The sequence below is a fragment of the Thalassophryne amazonica genome, chromosome 4 (genome assembly GCF_902500255.1).
Source record: "Thalassophryne amazonica chromosome 4, fThaAma1.1, whole genome shotgun sequence".
In the NCBI taxonomy this organism is placed as follows: Eukaryota; Metazoa; Chordata; class Actinopteri; order Batrachoidiformes; family Batrachoididae; genus Thalassophryne; species Thalassophryne amazonica.
Window position 1 is genome coordinate 25,441,958 of NC_047106.1, and position 25,154 is coordinate 25,467,111.

Consider the following 25,154-nt stretch of genomic DNA (forward strand, 5'->3'; position numbering starts at 1 on the left):
ATTTGACCGTTACCTTTGATCCTGAATGACCTGTGTTGTAAGAGGCGTTTGTCCCCCAAAGCTGACTGAAACTGGTCTATGTATGTGTTAAGATTATCACCACGGAGAAGACAAAGACACAGACGTTATACAGTAATAATCCCTTCCTGCTTCTTGGTGAGGCGAACAATCTGCCTCATGACTTTTTCTACAAACTCGTCAGTTGATACAGTTTAGTCTTGTATAGCTTACTTACATCAATTTAATCCAGTTAATTTTCTTCATACAGTGCCAAATCATGACAGCAGTCGTCTCAAGGTGCCACAGACAAGCAAGGTTTAAACCTTACCCACGAGCATGTTGTTGACAGTGGTATGGAAAAAGTCCCACAGGTGTTTTATTGATTTTAGGAAGAAACCTCAAGCAGGTCACACTCAGTGGGGTGACCATCTGCTTTGGGCATACTAACAAAATAAAAGAAAAGCACAACAAAGAATGGTCAGAAGATATGTTGGTACTGCTCCCAGTGGCAAAATATAAAGTAGAACAGATGTGACATCTGTGCATGTCAGTCCAAGCAACAGTGCATGAGTAAAACAAACAAACAAAAAAAATTTCAGTTTAAAGTGCTTTCCACTGTACACTGGCTGAGATATTGCACAGCAAAAAGGAAGGAAAAATGCAGCATTTTGAAAACACTGTGCCCAAACATAAGTGGAACTGGACACACATCTTGTACTCATATTTATTGCAGGTCATTCTGGACAATCATAAACTGGGAATTCTGCTGTTCTATACATACTGCTCATCCTACAGCTACAAAAGGACAACTGACCTTCATGGGAAAATATTTTCCTCAACCGTGTTCAAGCTGCTTCTTCCTTTACAGCTTACCCTGGATGTCAGTTTGCAGGCCATGTGAACTGACCTGGCAACCCCTGGGAGAGTCCAGGACATTCCTGTGGCTGGGAGCAGGAACTGAACAGCCTGTGTGGGTCAGTTGCAGTGGGACCCACAGCTGAACACCAGGATATTTTTCTGAATGACTGACAGCCTAATGAGTGATTGAGTCAATGACTAAATGGATTATTAGCTGAGTGTTTCATGTTTAATGTTCCACAGTAATGTCTGTCAACGCAGCATCATCTTGTTCCAGTTAGTGGACCCCCCGCCCCCTAAGTGGAACAAATTGTGGTTATCTGTAAAGTTTGCAGCTGTTTTAAAAGCCCATGTCAGGCATGCACTTAATGAAATCAATTTTCTCTTAGGTTTGACTTCACGGTATGAAAGGCTGAACAAATTCCCTGAAAGTTCCGGCAGTAATTTAACATGTTTTAAGGCCTAGTAACATATCCGGCAAATTAAATTAATTGACAAAGTCCTGTTATCTTCAAACACAGTCTAGAAGGAGGTTTGTTGTGTACAACTGGAAGACAAACAACAAGCAACAGCAAATGAAGACAATGTTTGAAGAAAGTGCCCCCCAGAAAATATAATGGTTTTGGGCAGCATTGGCATTTTATGTCAGAGTGTCTGGGCTTGAGATCACCCTAGCTCAAGACTAAGATCCAGACATTCAATTACTTCCTGGATTTTGCAGTCAGTAGTGTATCTGTATGAGGCGAAAGTATCCAAATTGTCGAGGGAGACTCACTCATCTAAGCAGCTACTGTTCATTCATGGGTCAGGGAACAGCTAACCGAGTCATGACGTCCCTGGACAGAAGTGTTTGGTAGGAGACTGAAGCTCCACGTTTTTATGGTCCTGGTGCTTCCTGTGTAACTGCATGGTCATGAGACGTGGATGGTAAACAATGGAACGTGGGTGCCAATCAGTTACCAAAGATGATGACTGGATGTTTTTGGACTCACTCTCTCCAGAGGAGGATTGTTGGGTACAATTGGAATGACTTTGAGTCAAATGAGTGGTTACTTGAGGATGAGGAGGATCACTTGTAAGGGAACATCAGTTACAACATTTTGGCTATGTGGCCAGTACTTCTGCAGGAGAATGAAGGTCCAAGTCTTTAGGTTCTTGGTGTTTTCTGTCTTACTGTATGGCTGTGAGACATGGATGATTGAATGCTCTCTTGACAACCTTGGACAATGACTACATGTCTTGGGCACTCGATCTCTTGACAGAATCCTTGGGTACTGCTTGAGTGACTGTGTCAAACGGGGAGATTCGGATGAGGATTATCACTTGTATCGGGAGGGAACAATAAAAGTGACATTTTACCATGTGGCGCATTTCTCTGTGCATGATCCAGCACATGGGTGCTTCAGTGTTGAGGGCCCAAGTGGTTGGAGAAAGCCAGCCCACTTTTCACCTGACTGCAGCAGATAGATGGTTAGTTTTAAGACATAGGGATGAACTGGTTGTCTGCTTGGGTGTTTGCCATCTAAAACACAAGTAGTAGTTTGTGTAGGGTGGTGGATGTGGCGATGTGTGGAACCAGCACATGCACCTAGACCTGCACCTGCTCTCTTGGCAACTAATGCTGTCTAAATTGGCATCCTGCAGGGCATTGCATTCTCAACTACAGCTTTGCTGTTAGTTTTGGAAGGTCAACATAAATCTCCTTATTGATCATGTACTCAACTAATGTCAAGGACAGCTTGAATGATCTTTGTATAGCAGCCATCAATTGATGTGACTAATGACTTGGTAAATGTTCATGTATAATACCCTTTGGGTAGTATCATCTCCAGGGTTCTTCTTTTCTTAGCTCCTCCTTTTACGGGTCACCACAGCAGCTCATGCCTCTCCATCTCACCCTGTCCTCTGCATCCTCCTCTGTCACACCAACTACCTGCATGTTCTTCTTCACCACTTACATAAACCTCCTCTTTGGCCTCCCTCTTTTCCTCCTGGTTGGTGGCTCTATCCTCAGCATCTTTCTACCAATGTACCATGAGTACTTCCTCTGCACATGTACAGAACATCTCAATCTTGGTTCTATGACTTCTATGACTTCTAGTCCTATCTGTGCTATCCCTCTGATACACTGTTGCTTCAGTATGGTTTACATTCACTTGTAAATTGAGTAAATCTTCCAAATATGTTCTCTTTAATTTACTTGTGCTTTACTTTCTGGGTAGCAGGTACGCCAGCTCGGCTAGCAAAGACAATATAATGTCTCAACAAGCTAGGCATCTTGGCTGGTTAGCATACACCGGGTTAGAAAACAGCCTCACTAAGAACATTTCTGGGAAAATCATGAGTAGAGTTAGGCTTCTGCCCAGTTAGTGATTTAACCAAATCCTTCACAAAATTGCAGTTTTGTTTAGCTCAGACATTGCTGTTAAATTAATGGTGTCGGCATATTACCTGGGCAGCAGGCGGTAGTCTCCAGCGTAATCGTCATACTTGAATTGGACTACATTTAGCTCAGAGTTGTAGTACTTACAGGCCTGGAAAGGAGGATGGAAATGTTGTGATACGGGATCCAATATTAACTTTATAAAATCATCTTTCTGAGAAGTCTTGACCTACAGCAGCTAGAATGTCAACAGTCAGTGATGAAAGCTGTATTCGAGTGGAAACATCAGTTATCACTGACCTAATTACTGATTTTCAGACGAATTCATCACAACTTCGATTATAAAAGGGATTAAATAAAGTCTCCAATGATTATTTCCAGCTTTATGGCTTACTTGTCTGTCTCATGGTCTAAAATATAATTTACTGAGATTATAGGTTAGTCTCTCTCATTGGCTCACATAAAAGCACACAAGATCAGGGCTTCAAACCAGATCCCCCTGTCCAGTTTTTTTTTCGGTTTTGGATTCCACCTTAAAATTATAGGTATGTAATTTTTTTGTATGTTATAAAAATGTCTGCTAATACTACTAACCCCTCAGTAAACAAGGTAGGCTATGCTGGTCACATTGTTTAGCCAAACTGGGGTCAGCTAACTATTTGCAGAATTATTTCTCTCTACATTAGCCTGGTCATCAAACATTGATGACGATATCTAAGACCAACATTTATAAGATACATAGCAGAATATTTACTTCCTGTGGTTGGAAACATGGAGACCACAGCACATTTTTTTTTGTAATCATCTGTTGCTTGTAAATTTGTCTGTCATTCAAAGAATTGCAAGCAGAAAGTATTTTAATTCACAGTAAAAGAACACAAACAATAACGTTATTCACCGGTTATCTCAAATACGTGGGTCTAATCCAAAACATTATCTCAAATACGTGGGTCTAATCCAAAACATTATAAAACTGTTTCAAGCGAGACACAAAGAATTCAATGGCAGTTTCAGTTTGCGTTCTGAATACCATTCGCTTTCACCTGTGTGTAAAGAGCCTCTGTTTTTTACTAACAATGTCAAAACCAATATGCCACATTAGCATAAACAATATCCACCTCAGACATGGCAACACACACCAGTCTCTAGTTCTGTCTGTTTCCATCTACACAGATATTATTTCTGCATTCCCGCCGGTCGATATGAAATAGGTCGGCACGACTGACAGGGATACGCACAGACAGACATCTGGCTCATTTCCTATATGGAGATGGAATAATCTAATCCACTGGTATCAGGAAGTCCTATATTGACAACAGCCTAACTGACAGACTAGACCACAGCTCACCTTCTTTTCAGCTCACAACTCTGCTCGTTAAAATCTACACAACAGCGTTTGAGGGGTACCTACCTGTCTGACCAGCAGACATTCAGTCTGTAGTTCTGCCCCCTCGGGAACTGTTGATTTGAGAGTCCGTCCCTCCTGAGGCACTGCAGACACCTGGAGGGACAAAGGTGGCAGTTAACATGACAGGCCATAGCAAAACAGAAAGAAACAATCAATAAATCAACCACCTTTTAGGCTCTGCTTATTCTGTGATTCAAGTGTGGCAATTTAAACAACAACAAAAAAAAAACTACGTACATACATTGGAACCATTAAACCCTGAAGAGAAACATGGTCAGTTTGGTTAAGAACCTATATATTTGTTGAGATCTATCATGACATTCTGAGTAAGAGTGTCATAGGGGCTTTTTTTTTATTGATATTCCTTGGACCTACAAATGGAAACTTTGCTTTTCTCCATTTTTGCTGGGGGGGAACAGATGCACATTTAATCCAGTTTCATTTCTTGTTCACTGTCCAATATGGAGAACTCAACAGAACCCAACACTGGCAGTGGGCATAGTTATGCTAATCTGCTAATTAGCAAAGAAAACCATATGCTTAGCGGATTATCTTGTCAGCTAAGTTTGACAACCATTAGCTTCCTCAGAATTTAGTTCTACTAACTTTAAGTCCAATAACTTTTTTAAAAGCAAACTTTAATGTTCAACATTTGTAAACCCTAAAGTCCTATGTTTGTTCATGTTGGAGCTTATAAAATGTTTGTGCTAACATCATAAGATACATTTTATTGATAAATATTCCAGTTTCAGAGAACAGAATTTATCTCTGATGTTTACACATGCACACCAGTTATTGCTGTGTGTATATTAACTCGTCCTCTGTGCTTATCGGAGTCCAATTAGCCATTAGCTGTTTTTCTTGCAGTGTTAGCCTGTTAGCCTCCCCTAGCATCATGAGATTGAGCCATGTTTAATAATCATGACACAGTGGTCCTGTATGTATGTTTTTCTGAACAGATATGGTAAGTTACAGTGGTTCCACTTTGTCTGGCCAGGAATCTTACATTTGTGTTGAAAAGATGAGACGTTTTGTGTGGGTCTTTGTTGCAATTCCCCCTATTGACGTTTCAAATCCCGCAAAACCTCGGAGAGGTCGCTGCGCTGCAAGATCTCAGTAACATTGAGATCTGCATTGAGACGCTCTGATCACGCTGCACTTCACTTCAGGTTTTCACGTATCCCATAATCCCTTGCGTGCAAGAGAGTCGCTCTGCAATAATTGTGCTCTGCAATAAAAGTGTGCAATAATTATTGCACACTGTAAATACTAGAAATTTCATTTCACTTCTCAAATATCAGTGTGTTCATCTGCTATATGATATATTTAACTGAAATTTCTGATCCAGACAATCAATGATTTCTAAAGGAAAATCATGGAAATCATCAGGGGTGCCCAAACTTTTACATACCACTGTACTAGAAGAGGCATTACAATAGGACATGCAAAAAGGTATGTAGTACATAATAGTTTATTGGGCACCAAAGACCAAATCAAAATTTAAGTGGAAGTTTTAAATTCAGAATGTAGATCTGTGTGCATGAACAGTGACAGTTAATTTATACAAGTCAAATAGCTGTTGAGAATGTCAATTTCTCCAACCAACTTACAGAAAAAACAGATGTAGTGAGTGCCTTTTGAGTATTAGGGATACTCTGCCAAACCACGTTCAATTACAGAAAAAGACTGTAAGCTGCAGAGACATTTAAGGAGTGTTTGGGAGCCAGACAGAGCTCGAAGCTCAAACAATAACTGCCACATCCACAAGGGAAAAACTGTTTCAATCAAACAATTAGCGGATCTGTACACACATAAACACATTAGTAGAAAAGTGATGGCACTAATGAACTTGGAGAGATGAAATGGCTGTCATGATAACAACACTCAACATGCCAAAGTATCAATAAGTGTGTTGTAACGGAGTGCAGAAAAAAATATAACAAGAAATATTACTCTCAAATAAGAGCCAACATGTTGGCATCCATTCATGTGCTGGTAACAGTGCAGATTGTGGACAATAACTCAAAAACAATCAATACTATCATCTTGTAACTCACTAAATTAAAAAAAAACACATGAAGTCATTAGATGGTGGTTAACTTTGATCATCACCAGATCAATCAGGGGAAAACAAATATCTTTTGTTCATTTGAGCAGGTTTTCAGGGGGATAGGGAGATGGGCTACCAATACATAGACGTGGGCTCGATTCCCAGTCACGCTACCTGTCTGTGTTTTTGTACAAGACCCTTAATCTGCATTGTCTCTGTCCACCCAACTGTAAGTGGCCTTGGTTGGGGAAGTAACCTGTGTCAGACTGGTACCCTGCCCGCGTTATGCTTTAAGAGTCAAGCACAGGATAGGATATAGGATACCAGATGGCCCACTGTGCTACACACAACCACTGACTGGATGGGTTATCCCAAATGACAGGATCTCTTGAATGAAATATTGATTTCATCTGACGTCACATTGCCCCAGTTACGACATCTTAAAGGTTACTGGTGTTATGGTACTTGGCAATAGTGATAAAATTTGGGCCCATATATTTTACGTTATGTCATAACAGCCTGGGTGGTTGCCATCCAGGACCCAATGTGGAGCCGTGAAGTTGTGGATGCGGCAAAGCGGGGTATTAGCAAATGCTCCCAGAGCTGACTTGATTTGATAACAGTGAAGTGTCAGTATGATATTTTTACAACCCCCGAGGGGTACAGAGCCCCCAAGTGTTCTATCACATATCCATGAAAACCCTGGTTCTACCCATCTGTTCAAAATGGATGTTCTGTGTTTTAAAGACCAATTTGAGTGCTATGTGTGGACTTTTTCCATCTTTATGTACAGCATAGCAGGGATGGATTAAAACAAGTTATTTCTGTATAGTTAATGTCTCCATCCTCCGTTTGGCAATACAATTTCAACTTGGTTCACACCCCTAGCACTAGTACACTCCAAGCTACACATAAACCTTCAAAGAGTTTATGCTAAATTTACAGCAGAGTTACACCGTGGTTATAACGCTATATGGGAGCTCACTTTGGAACTGTAAGTACGCATACAGTATATTCATTCACAGACACCCCAATGTCACTACCATGTCCCAAGGACCAAGACTTTCAACAGGTCTAGGCACATGGAAAAAAAAAATGGTGACTCTGGTGACAAACCATACGAGGTGGGAAATACGGAACAAGACAAAAGCTGTCTGTCTGCTTCTGTTTATCGATCACTCATCCATCTGATCCTGCGAGATCCTTCCAAGACAGGATCATGTGAGATCTATTGGAAACTGTGGAAAACCAGAGTGCTCTGAGGACTTCTGGAAGAATCTAATGGATGGATTCTGGACAATGGTCCTTCTATGACTGAACTGGCACTGACTATAGACATCTACCGAGACACTGCTGTACTGTACTATATATATATATATATATATAATTTTGTTATTGGTAGTATGGCCAAAGCAGATGGTCACCCCACTGAGTCTGGTCTGCTTTAGGTTGCAAATTAGGGGTTTGATGTGGACAATAGCTGCTTGAACTTTGACTTCATTTTGCTTTGTGTGTATGTGTGTGTATTCAGACAAACTACTTTGCTGCTGTGCAGGAAAATTTATTCACTAAAATGCATAGATAGTTGCTTTGGTGGCTTCCTTCACCATTCTGCTTTCTGACATTATTTGCGTGTTTATGAGGACAACTTGTTTGAGGCCGTTCTGTTTCCATTTCTTACTGACTGATTTAAATAAACTTTATATGCTGTTTGCTTTTAAATCAACTCCAGACTTCATTGAATCTTCAATGAAGAAATAACAAGGGAATGAAACACACCTGACTATCTGCACTCTGAGCTCACGTTCATTATTTCATGATTGTGGTGGGCTGACAAAATGTCATCATTTAATGTCTTCTCTCTCTCTCTCTCACCGAGAAATCATTATCTGGGAAAAGCAGCAGGTCTCTGAGCGGGTCTTCCTTCAGCTCGTCCCACAGTTCGGCGATGACGGCCTCATAGTCGAGAGGATCGATCAGCTTCGGCTTCTCCTGCTGCAAACACAAGCAGATCTATAATCAAAAGAAGAAGCAACATACAGGATAAAGCTTCCAGGCTCCACATCACCTAGAAATGCTGCACCTCTCGACTAAAAATGTCATCATTAATTACTCATCATTGTGGAAAAAAAGTCGTCACGATCATGACATTTCCTCTGCGTTGCCATGACGCCGTGAGGGCCCGGCATAGTCATAGAGGAAGTATCACCACAGAAATAAGACTGTTACACCGCAGAGAACAATATATGTTTACAGCTCATAAATAAACCCGCTTCTACATGTGCAAGGCCAGTTTTGACACAGGCCAAGGACATTATCACACGCTCAGTATGTAAGCCACCAGATTGGTTAAAGGACAAAGCCAGCAAAGATTTATTATAAGGCACTCATAAACAGAAATAAAAGAAACAAGCATGACAGAAACTAAAGACGACAAAGCCACAAAATATAACAGAGCAGAGAAGACACATTACTTGGAGTTTTGAGATGTTTTTTGAAACAGTACGTTGGTTTGGTTTCTCTCAGACTTTACAAGAAGCTGTTCTGAGCAAACGCTCAACCAACTGGCCAGTGTGGCTCCTCCCAGCAGTCATGGGTCCTGATCACGTAAGAACTCATGTGTCGATGTAAACCCACTGATCCTGGCCTGACGTGTCATCCGGGGTTAATTTGAGTCAAAAAGCATTTCTGCTCAGTTCTGGACTAACTGACCCAGGTTTTAAGGCCTGACAGGCGCTGACGTGTCACATGACAAATGCCTTATCTCTAAACCTTTGGCTTCATGTGTGCAACTGACGTAGAGGCACTTAAATCGAAACTTGAATCTGATTCTATTTATTTTTTTTTTTTGGCGTTTTGAAGCCCCGGAGATTGTGGTGCAGCAACAACAACAACGTGCATTTTGCTAATTCATTGTCCACAAAGTAAGACTGAGTGATCACATCACAAGAAAACATTTTTGTAGCACACTGAAACCGACAATAAATGACTTCTCTCATTGTGACAATAACAGCACGGCAACAAAATGCAAGATGGAACAAACAGGCTGCGGTGGAGACGAGGGAGGAAGTAACCATCTCTGGTTCGGTTCATGCACAAACACACACACACACACACACACGCGCGCAGACTGAGACATGAACCCACAACAGACACTGTAACTGACAACCAATTCAGCAAACTAGACAAGAATGGACATCTGTCTTGATACATTAAATCACAGAGCCTCTTCATTCACACTGAATAATCTTAATAATTACTCTCAAATCCTGCTGAGTACTAATATATTTTAATTTACACTTTAAATACAATGCCTTTCTATGTTATACCATAACTTTACTGCTATCCATTTATTTAAAAAATTAGGCTTTAACAGCATTGGCCTACAGCCAAAATGCTTATGAAATAAATATAGTCAAACTTTATTGACTTTGGGTCACTGATAATGAAAATGGTGTTTGAAATTGTTGACTGGCTCCAGTATGTTACTAAAGGTTACCCTTTTAGTGGTTTTTATTTTGTGTTACAAACAGGGAACAGGCGAAATATTATTACATAACCAGAGAAACATGAGAAGACCTATGTTTATGATTGATTATGAAACCTCTACTATCAGCACAATATAATTATGAAGACGTAAAATGAATCAAACTTAAATATCTTGGAAACAGTAGCCAATCAGCCATTTTTATGGTCATACTTGAATTCAACATGCCAAAATCCATAACAAATGACACATTTTATTTCTGAATCAGACAACTTTTAAAAATGTGTAGATCGCTGTAATGCACACACTGTAGGTGCACATCAGAATTCATGAGTCTTATTCAACAAAAATGCAAAACATAGCCAGGAGCAACCCGGTGTCGCAGACTGAACGGTGCCCACTAAAAAAAAAAAAAAAATCGGTCCCCCCTGCCTTCACTGCGCATGCGTCATCAGCCGCGGTTCAAAGATTATCACCTTGTTTCTGCTTCAAACTGCACTCCAGTCATCATCTATCTCAACGACAGATATCTGAAGCTTTTGTACAACAATCATTTCCACATAAATTCAGCATCATTTCATCATAGAAGATGGAGGAAGCGATCAGAGCGCCGCGGCTACACGAGCTGCTTAGCTGTTGCATTCACTGCGGCTCCATCATTTCAAAACATCACAAATTATCACCTTGTTTCCGCTTAAAACGGCCTTGTTTCTGCTTAAAGATGACTTTAGAATGATTTAAGAGGTTTGACCTTGTATTGTGATGGTTAATAATCCCAGTAATCCATGTGATTGCTTTGGTTGAAGAGCCTCTGTCTCAGACAAGCTGCAGAGCTCCAAAATGACACATGCACAGTGGAGACGGGGCAGACCCGTTTATAGGGCGGATCGTTCAGTCTGCAACACCGGAATCAAACCATGAGCCTGGTGGTCTGCTATACAACCTCATCCAGAGCTACACACGTCTACAATCATATACCTAAAACAGCTACCAACTTTTCTTTTTAAACTGAATAAATTCTGTCAATAAATCTAGGCTTTTTATCTTTTAAGATTCTTGAACATCTTATTCATGCTTTTATCACAACTCCTTTAGACTCCTGCAATGCACCAAACTTATGCTGGTCTTAGACATGCTTCTCTGGCATGCTTGCAGTTCGTCCAATAGGCTACCGCTCATTTATTTAACAGGCAATTGCATGCACGCTCATATTTAACCTATTCATGTCACCTACACTGGCTCCCGAATCCTTTTAGCATTCATTTAAAGATTTTATTGCTTGTTTTGAAGACTCTTAATGGATTAGCAAAAGTCTACACACCCAACCTATTTATTGCATTGAGGTGGCTAAGGTCTGTGGATCAGCTGCTCTTTGTCATCCCAACAACATGATAAAAATTAGGGGCAACCGCGTTTTCTCTGTTGTAGCTCCCAAACTTTGAAAAGAGCCCCCGTTTCTATGTTAGGTTGGCCCCCATGTTGCATGTGTTTAAAGCTCTTTTTTATTCCTTGGCATTTGACTGAGAATGATGGTGTGTTCTTATGCAATGTGTCTCTTGTTATTTCTTTTGTTTGTGTTTATTGTTGTTTTATTGCTGTTTATTTGCTGTACAGTACTGTATTAATCACTGCTGTTTTTTAAGGGCTCTATAAATAAAGCTGGATTAGATCATATTCATTGAGAGTTCCGCCGTTTTTTTGGCTCATAACTTCCAGGTCGAGATTACTCTCATCCATCAAGATTGTTTCTGCTTCCACTCATGTAATTCATGCTGATTAGACAAATTGCACAATTTTACCCGGTATGATGTCACCACCCCAAAATGAAATGAAACCAAGGCCAGAGTGTAGTGATTTTTTTTTTTTTTCCATTTATTTTTTAACAATTCCTTAGCACGAAGAAATTAGGCCATTGGGTTTGTATCCGATACAGGTCAGGTCAGGTCTTTAAGCATGCCATGGTGTCACTTCCAACACATTATGGGACAGTTTTGGGTCCTCGATGACAAGTACCCAGACAGACAACCGGTCCACCCCCACCGCTCAAATGCAACCATTATCTGCCACAGCCAGGTGAATTGTAGGCATCTCCTTGGCCTTCATCAGCTGCTGGCATCTTCCACACTGACGCACCTATGTGCTGGATCACGTAGAGAAATCTGCCACATGTCCAAAATATTATAGATTATGTTTCCTCACAATACAAGTGATAATCTCCCACTGAGTCTCCCAAAGTAACCGGTCATCTGACACCAAGTTCTACCAAAGAGACCTCATACCAAGGACATCCAGTGCTGTAGTGTGTGTGAGTCTAACTCTCACAACCTTACAGTAAAACAGGAAGCACCAGGGCCCTAAAAATGCTGACCTTTGTTCTCTAAAAGTTCTTGGGATCACCAAAGACCACAGCCCAGTGACCTTGTGACTTCATGAGTACTTCCTTGTCATCTCGAGCTCCAAAGGCAGAGAACCCATAAACATAAATATCAGTTCCGAGATAAATAAAACTCTCTGCAAGTTCAACTCCTTCGCCACATACAGACACACTTCTGATGAGTTAGTCCAGGAACTCTCTGAAAGTCTGCATCTTAGTTCCATAAAGGAACCTGCGCCTGAAACTAATCCAGGACAACTGCAATCCCAAACACGGATTCCTCACTCAGCTTCTCAACTGTTGCAATCAAGATATCTACTGATTCCACAAAAACAATCACCGTATCATCCACAAAGTCCGTAAGGATTAGGGCTGGGACAATACACTTAACTCCAGATATTACACATATCACAATACATGGGTGGCAATACGATACGCATTGCAATATTTGAAAAATGTGATTCCACAAATCCACAAGTATTCACCCTATTGAGGTATCCCAAAATCCCTTGCATGCCAGAGAGTTGCTACATGAGAAGCCACATGACGACAATTGCAAATGAACATTATACCACCAAAATGTAATTTTTTTTTAATACTTTCCATCACGTTAATAAGCGACTGCATGCAAAACAAATATTCCAAATAATCTGTGTCTGCTACGTTTAATCTGCATGGAACTTCATAAACGTAAACCGAATTTCAAACATCTTCTATATATTACTGTGGAACAAACAGCACAAACAGTGTTGTAAAGGACAATAAGCAGGGAGTTAAACACCAAACTTCACTTTCCCCCCAAACGACATGAATAGGAAGCGATCAAACTCACGGTGAATAACGGAGAAACAACCAGAGCTTCTCGTATGTTTACATAAAACAAACAATAACAACATCTAAAAACCCACATAATATATTCACGAGAGTTTCAGGCACAATATACAAAGAGGTTTATGTTGAGATGTTAATGCTGTTGTCCGTGTGCAGCGGTTAAAGTGCAGCCTGATCAGACCGACTCAATGCATTTCTCAGTGTTAATGACATCTCACAGAATATGTTTACCACTGTTACATCACCTTTCCTTCTAACAATACTCAATAAGCGTTTGGGAACTGAGGACACTAATTGTGAGTGTCATGATTGGGTATAAAAGGAGCATCCCTAAAAGTCTCAGCCGTTCACAAGCAAAGATGGGGCGAGGATCACCACTTTGTGAACAACTGCGTGAAAAAATAGTCCAACAGTTTAAGAACAATGTTTCTCAACATTCAATTGCAAGGAATTTAGGGATTCCATCATCTACAGTCCATAATATAATCAGAAGATTCAGAGAATCTGGAGAACTTTCTACACGTAAACGGCAAGGCCAAAAACCAACACTGAATCCCCGTGACTTTCGATCCCTCAGGCGGCACTGCATTAAAAACCAACATCATTGTGTAAAGGATCTTACCGCGTGGGCTCAGCAACACTTCAGAAAACCATTGTCAGTTAACACAGTTCGTCACTACATCTACATGTGCAAGTTAAAACTCTATGATGCAAAGCAAAAGCCAGACATCAACAACATCCAGAAACACCGCCGCCTTCTCTGGGCCCGAGCTCATTTGAAATGGACAGACGCAAAGTGGAAAAGTGTGCTGTGGTCTGATGAGTCCACATTTCAGATTGTTTTTGGAAATCTTGGATGTTGTGTCCTCTGGACAAAAGAGGAAAAAGACAATCCAGATTGTTACCAGCGCAAAGTTCAAAAGCCAGCATCTGTGATGATATGGGGTGTGTTAGTGTCCATGGCATGGGCAACTTACACATCTGTGATGGCACCATCAATGCTGAAAGGTACATCCAGGTTTCAGAGCAACACATGCTGCCATCCAAGCAACGTTTTTTTTCAGGGACGTCCCTGCTTATTTCAGCAAGACAAAGCCAAGCCACATTCTGCACGTGTTACAACAGTGTGGCTTCGTAGTAAAAGAGTGCGGGTGCTAGACTGGTCTGCCTGCAGTCCAGATCTGTCACCCATTAAAAATGTGTGGCGCATTATGAAGCACAAAATACGACAACGGAGACCCCGGACTGTTAAACAACTGAAGTCGTACATCAAGCAAGAATGGGAAAGAATTCCACTTACAAACACTCGGTTCCCAAATGCTTACTGAGTGTTGTTAGAAGGAAAGGTGATGTAACACAGTGGTAAACATACCACTGTCCCAGCTTTTTTGAAACGTGTTGCAGTCATCCATTTCAAAATAAGAAAATATTTGCACAAAAACAATAAAGTTTATCGTTTAGTGGTGCTGTCATATGTTTTGTTTATATGTGCCATTTTAATTCCACTGTATGTTTGCTTTTTATTTTTGTGAATTCTTTTTCATTGATTTTACTGTAAAGCACTTTGGACATTATTTGTATAACCTTTTCCAGCTGCCAGACAAATACTGAATGTTGAATTTATAGCCTAAAACCATTATGGTATGCTTATTTATTTATTTGGTTGTTTGTTTCACTTGGGAGAAAACAGGTACCCCTACTAGTAATAATAATCTTCATTTTAAAAAAAGGGCAATAAACTGTCTTGTCTCTATGAAGCAGTGTGAAATTATCTGCACCAACTAAATAATTGAATCATAATCAAGCAAATAAGATGTGGCAAGATACAAGCATGTCATCGGCATAGAGACACACATGAGCACATACACAGTGGTGATAGGCTGGTTGACTGTGGTTTTCACAGAGACTCTGACCTCTATGACATCACAACAAGCATTTCAGGAGCGACTCCATAGTGCTCCTTTCGATTGGCAACCCTCAAACACTATCCTGGGTTCTGATCAGTATGCATCAAGCATGTCAACACCATCTGGCAACGTACAGTTTAACTCACTGGTTTTTCCTGTCAGAATCTGGCTCAGTCTAGCATAAAAGAAGGCAGAAAGAAGAGGAAGTGAACCACTCAGAACTCATCAATTACAGTCTAAGAGACACATAAATCACCCTTACAGTGGTACGAGTTGCACTGACAGTAAATCACAATCATGTGCCAGTCACCTGTTGGCTTTCATAATGAGCAGCGACATAAAGAAACATTCAAATACATACAATACTCAGCCGGATGAAGTCCGATCGCATGCGTTTGCTCTTTATTTTCCTCCTGAAGGTGATTTTGCTCCTGAAACTCATTGCAAGTGAAATTTAGCTAAATTTAGCATCTGTGTTTTACAATTTAATGGAACAAAAAGCAACTTAACCTCCAACATCTAGAGCTAAAAAACTAAAGTTACACTGAAAATGAACTAAAGAAACCACGTCGGGGACATGTGCTCTATCAGAAGCAGAACTGTGTGGGTTTGGGGTGTGTGTATGTAAGCACACGTGCATTAGGAGGAAGTAGATGTTTGATGTCCAACACGCATACACACAAAAATTCTTAGAGACGGTATAAAACCTGTAGCCAACGAGATATTCTTCAACCACAATCTAATTTCTCCACATCACATTTATTCTCGCAACACTTTAAAGTCATGAAACAAAAAAGTAGAATTTTGGAGAGTGACACAACTTGTATAATGTTCCCTCAGTACACCAGCACAATGAAACTGAAACAATCTAGACAAGAATGTTAAAGTAACAAACACAGCGCAATAATTTAGGAATTTATTATCATTTATATATGCATTCCTTCCATTTCCATAGATCATAAGTAACTGGACAAACAAAATGTGAGGATTATTAGAAACACAAATCATCACTCTTACAGCCAGTTTTCTTTTGACAAGTCCGGGGACGGATACATGAACATTTCAAGTCACTGAATGTGTCTTGGGCTCCATTTACATCAACCATTAAGAAATGCAAAAAGTATGGTACTGTACGGCAAATCTGTCTCAAGCAGGCAATTTCCAAAACCTGAGTGCACGTGCAAGAAGAAGACTAGTGAGGGAAACCACCAAGACAACTCCCATGTGCCTTCTGGCAAACTGTAGCTGGAATTTCACATCTTTTTCAGAAAATCCTGCTGTATGTGAGACAATAATATGGGTGTAAAGACACTAAGGTTTACAGACTGTACAACTACTCACTCAGGGGTAGGAGGAGTAACAGGAAGACAGAGGTCGGGAATGAGAGGAACAGTAGTAAGCAGTAAACCAGTATTGATCAGTATGTCTGGTATTTACTATATTGTGTACTTGTGTACTATTGCAAACTGTTTTTCTTTTTTACCTTCACTTTTGATACTCTGTGTGCTGCTATACAATGCTGCCAGAACCTCGATTTCCCTGAGGGAGTCTTCCCAAGGGATTAATAAATTCTATCTAATCTAATCTAGCTACTAGGTAGTGTAAGTGTAGCAGCAATAAGGATGTGGTCACCGTGTTTAGGATAGAATTTTCTAGAAAATGATACACTTCATTGCCAAGGGGAAAGCTGACTTTTCAGCATCACAATGTTTGACCTATACTCAACAAAAATATAAACGCAACGCTTTTGGTTTTGCTCCCATTTTGTATGAGATGAACTCAAAGATCTAAAACTTTTTCCACATACACAATATCACCATTTCCCTCAAATATTGTTCACAAACCAGTCGAAATCTGTGATAGTGAGCACTTCTCCTTTGCTGAGATAATCCATCCCACCTCACAGGTGTGCCATACCAAGATGCTGATTAGACACCATGATTAGTGCACAGGTGTGCCTTAGACTGCCCACAATAAAAGGCCACTCTGAAAGGTGCAGTTTTGTTTTATTGGGGGGGGGGGGGGGGGGGAGATACCAGTCAGTATCTGGTGTGACCACCATTTGCCTCACGCAGTGCAACACATCTCCTTCGCATCATTCGTGAAGAGAACACCTCTCCAACATGCCAAACGCCAGCGAATGTGAGCATTTGCCCACTCAAGTCGGTTACGACGACGAACTGGAGTCAGGTCGAGACCCCGATGAGGACGACGAACATGCAGATGAGCTTCCCTGAGACGGTTTCTGACAGTTTGTGCAGAAATTCTTTGGTTATGCAAACTGATTGTTTCAGCAGCTGTCCGAGTGGCTGGTCTCAGACGATCTTGGAGGTGAACATGCTGGATGTGGAGGTCCTGGGCTGGTGTGGTTACACGTGGTCTGCGGTTGTGAGGCTGGTTGGATGTACTGCCAAATTCTCTGAAACGCCTTTGGAGACGGCTTATGGTAGAGAAATGAACATTCAATACACGAGCAACAGCTCTGGTTGACATTCCTGCTGTCAGCATGCCAATTGCACGCTCCCTCAAATCTTGCGACATCTGTGGCATTGTGCTGTGTGATAAAACTGCACCTTTCAGAGTGGCCTTTTATTGTGGGCAGTCTAAGGCACACCTGTGCACTAATCATGGTGTCTAATCAGCATCTTGGTATGGCACACCTGTGAGGTGGGATGGATTATCTCAGCAAAGGAGAAGTGCTCAGTATCACAGATTTAGACTGGTTTGTGAACAATGTTTGAGGGAAATGGTGATATTGTGTATGTGGAAAAAGTTTTAGATCTTTGAGTTCATCTCATACAAAATGGGAGCAAAACCAAAAGTGTTGCGTTTATATTTTTGTTGAGTGTACTTATGTGTACCACGATGGCACCAATTTCAGTTGAAAATCAATTTGCCTTTATCAAAACTAACTCTTTAAAGGCAATAATCTGGCACTAATCTTTAAGTTTTAATACTGGACAAAGTACCTGGAGAGACGAGGCCAACAAACACACACATGATCTTGACTCCGGGGGTGGACCTTTGCAAAATTTGACCTCGTGTATAATTCCGGTGTTGTACTTCATCCACATACCATGTTTTGTTAGAAATGGCAAAATTATCTGAGAGGAGAAGGGGAACAAACAGACAAATGCTCACATCAAGAGGGAGAAAGAGAGACACGGAGAGAGAAAAGCAGCTGCTGTAGAATGTTAGGTAATAAAGTGTGGGTGTGGCTCACAGCCACCAAAAACAGCGTCTGTCTGACAGCAATAAATAAAGAGCACCGAGCATGTGTTCTGTCACTGCCGTTTGCCTTTAACACTGAATTTCTCTGGTTGAATTATCATGATTTTTCAAAAACAAGTTGAACAATTCATCATTGACTGACACTTAGTTGCTGTCTTTTTGGAACCGTGCCTTTAGCCATGCTTAGCACCGTTGCATCACAGCCAGAAGGTCTTGGGGTTAAAGCCAACCCCCAAAATCAAGTCCAGTTAAAGGAAGAAAGCGTGGACATGGCAAAACTTGCAGTTCCTTGAATGACTGCTTGAGACTGGCTCCAAAAGGGAGTCGCTCCCCGTAGAAGCCCGTTTTAAAAAGTTCAACTTCAGAGCAGAAAGAAACATGTTTACAGCCTGGTATAAAAAACAAAACAAAACATCTCTATAGCAAGATTCTCCCATCATGACAACTGTGCAGCTGTGAATTTTTATTTTTTTAAAAAGCTCCAGGTTTCTACATAAACATTCTTAAAGCACACACTTTCATGCGATCCTCATCAAACTCATCTGCTGATCTCCCGTGACCATACAAACTAGAATACAACCATCAACTTTCTGTTTCCGCATTGCGTCATAAATGACTGATAACACATAAACTAATTCATAGTTTTTATGTAAATATAGAAATATTATATACATATATAGTTTATTATAGTTATCTTAGATCATTGTAAATAATCTTGCTTGCCTCTACTGGTGGTTGGCTCTCACTGCGGTATTGTATCACTTCCTGTTCCGGAGCACAGCGGTGTTTTTCTGTATCTGTTAGCTGTTTAATCTGCGCAGTTAGATTGATCTAGTTATCTAGATTACGATTTGTTTCCCAGTGTAATCTTTACGTGCCTTAACTAAAGCACTCATTCTGCTGAATCACCTCTAAATTATTTACACATTATTCACTTTGCGTGTTTTTAGGAATCCGCTAGCTTAGCGTAGCTACTAGCTCTTAGCCGATTTAGCATGGCGGCTTCTCCTGTCTCTCCCGCACTTTTCTGCTCTGGGTGTGAAATGTTTAGTTATTCCTCGGCCTCCTTTAGCAGTAATGGTACTTGTAATAAGTGTAGCTTATTCGTAGCTTTGGAGGCCAGGCTGGGCGAATTGGAGACTCGGCTCCGCACCGTGGAAAATTCTACAGCTAGCCAGGCCCCTGTAGTCGGTGCGGACCAAGGTAGCTTAGCCGCCGTTAGTTACCCCCTGGCAGATCCCGAGCAGCCGGGAAAGCAGGCTGACTGGGTGACTGTGAGGAGGAAGCGTAGCCCTAAACAGAAGCCCGTGTACACCGCCAACCCGTTCACATTTCTAACCGTTTTTCCCCACTCGACGACACACCCGCCGAGGATCAAACTCTGGTTATTGGCGACTCTGTTTTGAGAAATGTGAAGTTAGCGACACCAGCAACCATAGTCAATTGTCTTCCGGGGGCCAGAGCAGGCGACATTGAAGGAAATTTGAAACTGCTGGTTAAGGCTAAGCGTAAATTTGGTAAGATTGTAATTCACGTCGGCAGTAATGACACCCGGTTACGCCAATCGGAGGTCACTAAAATTGACATTAAATCGGTGTGTAACTTTGCAAAAACAATGTCGGACTCTGTAGTTTTCTCTGGGCCCCTCCCCAATCAGACCGGGAGTGACATGTTTAGCCGCATGTTCTCCTTGAATTGCTGGCTATCTGAGTGGTGTCCAAAAAATGAGGTGGGCTTCATAGATAATTGGCAAAGCTTCTGGGGAAAACCTGGTCTTGTTAGGAGAGACGGCATCCATCCCACTTTGGATGGAGCAGCTCTCATTTCTAGAAATCTGGCTAATTTTCTTAAATCCTCCAAACCGTGACTATCCAGGGTTGGGACCAGGAAGCAGAGTTGTAGTCTTACACACCTCTCTGCAGCTTCTCTCCCCCTGCCATCCCCTCATTACCCCATCCCCGTAGAGACGGTGCCTGCTCCCAGACTACCAATAACCAGCAAAAAATCTATTTAAGCATAAAAATTCAAAAAGAAAAAATAATATAGCACCTTCAACTGCACCACAGACTAAAACAGTTAAATGTGGTCTATTAAACATTAGGTCTCTCTCTTCTAAGTCCCTGTTGGTAAATGATAATAATTGATCAACATATTGATTTATTCTGCCTAACAGAAACCTGGTTACAGCAGGATGAATATGTTAGTTTAAATGAGTCAACACCCCCGAGTCACACTAACTGTCAGAATGCTCGTAGCACGGGCCGGGGCGGTGGATTAGCAGCAATCTTCCATTCCAGCTTATAATTAATCAAAAACCCAGACAGAGCTTTAATTCATTTGAAAGCTTGTCTCTTAGTCTTGTCCATCCAAATTGGAAGTCCCAAAAACCAGTTTTATTTGTTATTATCTATCGTCCACCTGGTCGTTACTGTGAGTTTCTCTGTGAATTTTCAGACCTTTTGTCTGACTTAGTGCTTAGCTCAGATAAGATAATTATAGTGGGCGATTTTAACATCCACACAGATGCTGAGAATGACAGCCTCAACACTGCATTTAATCTATTATTAGACTCTATTGGCTTTGCTCAAAAAGTAAATGAGTCCACCCACCACTTTAATCATATCTTAGATCTTGTTCTGACTTATGGTATGGAAATAGAAGACTTAACAGTATTCCCTGAAAACTCCCTTCTGTCTGATCATTTTTTAATAACATTTACATTTACTCTGATGGACTACCCAGCAGTAGGGAATAAGTTTCATTACACTAGAAGTCTTTCAGAAAGCGCTGTAACTAGGTTTAAGGATATGATTCCTTCTTTATGTTCTCTAATGCCATATAACAACACAGTGCAGAGTAGCTACCTAAACTCTGTAAGGGAGATAGAGTATCTCGTCAATAGTTTTACATCCTCATTGAAGACAACTTTGGATGCTGTATCTCCTCTGAAAAAGAGAGCTTTAAATCAGAAGTGTCTGACTCCATGGTATAACTCTCAAACTCGTAGCTTAAAGCAGATAACCCGTAAGTTGGAGAGGAAATGGCGTCTCACTAATTTAGAAGATCTTCACTTAGCCTGGAAAAAGAGTCTGTTGCTCTATAAAAAAGCCCTCCGTAAAGCTAGGACATCTTTCTACTCATCACTAATTGAAGAAAATAAGAACAACCCCAGGTTTCTTTTCAGCACTGTAGCCAGGCTGACAAAGAGTCAGAGCTCTATTGAGCTGAGTATTCCATTATCTTTAACTAGTAATGAGTTCATGACTTTCTTTGCTAACAAAATTTTAACTATTAGAGAAAAATTACTCATAACCATCCCAAAGACGTATCGTTATCTTTGGCTGCTTTCAGTGATGCCGGTATTTGGTTAGACTCTTTCTCTCCGATTGTTCTGTCTGAGTTATTTTCATTAGTTACTTCATCCAAACCATCAACATGTTTATTAGACCCCATTCCTACCAGGCTGCTCAAGGAAGCCCTACCATTATTTAATGCTTCGATCTTAAATATGATCAATCTATCTTTGTTAGTTGGCTATGTACCACAGGCTTTTAAGGTGGCAGTAATTAAACCATTACTTAAAAAGCCATCACTTGACCCAGCTATCTTAGCTAATTATAGGCCAATCTCCAACCTTCCTTTTCTCTCAAAAATTCTTGAAAGGGTAGTTGTAAAACAGCTAACTGATCATCTGCAGAGGAATGGTCTATTTGAAGAGTTTCAGTCAGGTTTTAGAATTCATCATAGTACAGAAACAGCATTAGTGAAGGTTACAAATGATCTTCTTATGGCCTCGGACAGTGGACTCATCTCTGTGCTTGTTCTGTTAGACCTCAGTGCTGCTTTTGATACTGTTGACCATAAAATTTTATTACAGAGATTAGAGCATGCCATAGGTATTAAAGGCACTGCGCTGCGGTGGTTTGAATCATATTTGTCTAATAGATTACAATTTGTTCATGTAAATGGGGAATCTTCTTCACAGACTAAAGTTAATTATGGAGTTCCACAAGGTTCTGTGCTAGGACCAATTTTATTCACTTTATATATGCTTCCCTTAGGCAGTATTATTAGATGGTATTGCTTAAATTTTCATTGTTACGCAGATGATACCCAGCTTTATCTATCCATGAAGCCAGAGGACACACACCAATTAGCTAAACTGCAGGATTGTCTTACAGACATAAAGACATGGATGACCTCTAATTTCCTGCTTTTAAACTCAGATAAAACTGAAGTTATTGTACTTGGCCCCACAAATCTTAGAAACATGGTGTCTAACCAGATCCTTACTCTGGATGGCATTACCCTGACCTCTAGTAATACTGTGAGAAATCTTGGAGTCATTTTTGATCAGGATATGTCATTCAAAGCGCATATTAAACAAATATGTAGGACTGCTTTTTTGAATTTACGCAATATCTCTAAAATCAGAAAGGTCTTGTCTCAGAGTGATGCTGAAAAACTAATTCATGCATTTATTTCCTCTAGGCTGGACTATTGTAATTCATTATTATCAGGTTGTCCTAAAAGTTCCCTAAAAAGCCTTCAGTTAATTCAAAATGCTGCAGCTAGAGTGCTGACGGGGACTAGAAGGAGAGAGCATATCTCACCCATATTGGCCTCTCTTCATTGGCTTCCTGTTAATTCTAGAATAGAATTTAAAATTCTTCTTCTTACTTATAAGGTTTTGAATAATCAGGTCCCATCTTATCTTAGGGACCTCGTAGTACCATATCACCCCAATAGAGCGCTTCGCTCTCAGACTGCAGGCTTACTTGTAGTTCCTAGGGTTTGTAAGAGTAGAATGGAAGGCAGAGCCTTCAGCTTTCAGGCTCCTCTCCTGTGGAACCAGCTCCCAATTCAGATCAGGGAGACAGACACCCTCTCTACTTTTAAGATTAGGCTTAAAAACTTTCCTTTTTGCTAAAGCTTATAGTTAGGGCTGGATCAGGTGACCCTGAACCATCCCTTAGTTATGCTGCTATAGACGTAGACTGCTGGGGGGTTCCCATGATGCACTGTTTCTTTCTCTTTTTGCTCTGTATGCACCACTCTGCATTTAATCATTAGTGATCGATCTCTGCTCCCCTCCACAGCATGTCTTTTTCCTGGTTCTCTCCCTCAGCCCCAACCAGTCCCAGCAGAAAACTGCCCCTCCCTGAGCCTGGTTCTGCTGGAGGTTTCTTCCTGTTAAAAGGGAGTTTTTCCTTCCCACTGTAGCCAAGTGCTTGCTCACAGGGGGTCGTTTTGACCGTTGGGGTTTTACATCATTATTGTATGGCCTTGCCTTACAATATAAAGCGCCTTGGGGCAACTGTTTGTTGCGATTTGGCGCTATATAAAAAAAAAATTGATTGATTGATTGATAATGTAAGTGCCCATACTTCCCCTTTGTACACTCACATGCACACTTTGCTCACTTTTGCAGGACACAACACAGATTTCTATAGCAGGAAACAACTTGATACGACAAACTAGTGTTATAAGTGGCAACACTTCATATGCTGTCGCTGAGTTCAGCTGCAGCGTTTTGGTCACTGTGTAATTCCTAATTGGTTAATGTGACAGTGTTGTTAAACCCCTTGGATTAACGCTGACAGTCGAAACTACAAGCGCATCTTTTCTTTTAACGCCATATGTGGTACACAGAGGCAAAATTACAAAAATTGTGCCAATGTCCAAATGCATCACACCAGATGCAGATATTTTCACCAAACTGTAGCTGTAATTATCAGGATCTTAAAGGTGATAGAGAGAGGTTGAATGGGGCATTAGTCCTTGTTCTGTGATGTGATATGTAGCCCCAAAAAAAATTGGTTGGGTCTGTAATGGCTCAGAACCTTCCTAAAAGGCTCTCTGAAACAGCCATGTTACTATGCTGGGTTTAGAATGCCTCGTTTGCTTTTAATGGCGTCGTTTTGGAGCTTATTTGGCAACCTCATTATGAAATGCACGTAGGTGTTGGCGCTGATCGGTTGCCGTTGTTTGATTGGCTGTCCTTGCTTTCACTGAAAATGCCGCTAAGAGGATTAGGAAAGTCTCCAGTTCAACTCAGAACAGAATGAAAATGATCGCTGATTCGCTCATTTCGCTGTCAATCAAAAATGGATTCAGCCTCAGACAGATCATCCAATCATCATGCAGAAGCTGGACGTCCAGGCCAGCCGAGGCCCGCCCACTGCCCCATAGACCCCCAGACACGCAGAGCCTCCGATGGGCGGGACAAAGCCCAGCATTTATCCAATGAGTCGTCTCGTTTTGCTGCACTTGTGTCGCTATTGAAGTCTGTGGACGACGGTTTAAAGCACTGTGAAGCTGCGGGTTTGAGTGAGAGGAAATCCGCGTCGTTACCAGTGATAAGAAGCTGATTCTGAACAAACGTTGAGAGCGTTGTAGCGAAAACAAGACGACAGTAATCTTCGCTAACTTATTTAACAGATCACGTTTCAATATTGCTGTTGAGTGATAAATCTTGTTCCTCGCCCACCAACATGAAGTCAGCCAGAGGCTGACTGTGACAAAGTCCAGTCACAAAATAATAATGATAATTAAAAAAACGATCCGAAATAAATTTAAAAACAAATTTAAAACAAAAGAAAATGTGATACTTACAGGCTGTAGC

At 40.9% G+C, this 25,154-nt stretch overlaps 1 protein-coding gene across 1 annotated transcript in view; it reads right to left on the reverse strand.

The window, feature by feature from the left end:
- Nucleotides 1-25,154, reverse strand: part of dock10 (dedicator of cytokinesis 10) — a 140,477-nt gene that overhangs the window by 93,407 nt on the left and 21,916 nt on the right. The window contains 3 exon segments of the mRNA XM_034169275.1: nt 3,310-3,392; nt 4,653-4,742; nt 8,575-8,694. Of these exon segments, the coding sequence (XP_034025166.1) occupies nt 3,310-3,392; nt 4,653-4,742; nt 8,575-8,694 (293 nt within the window).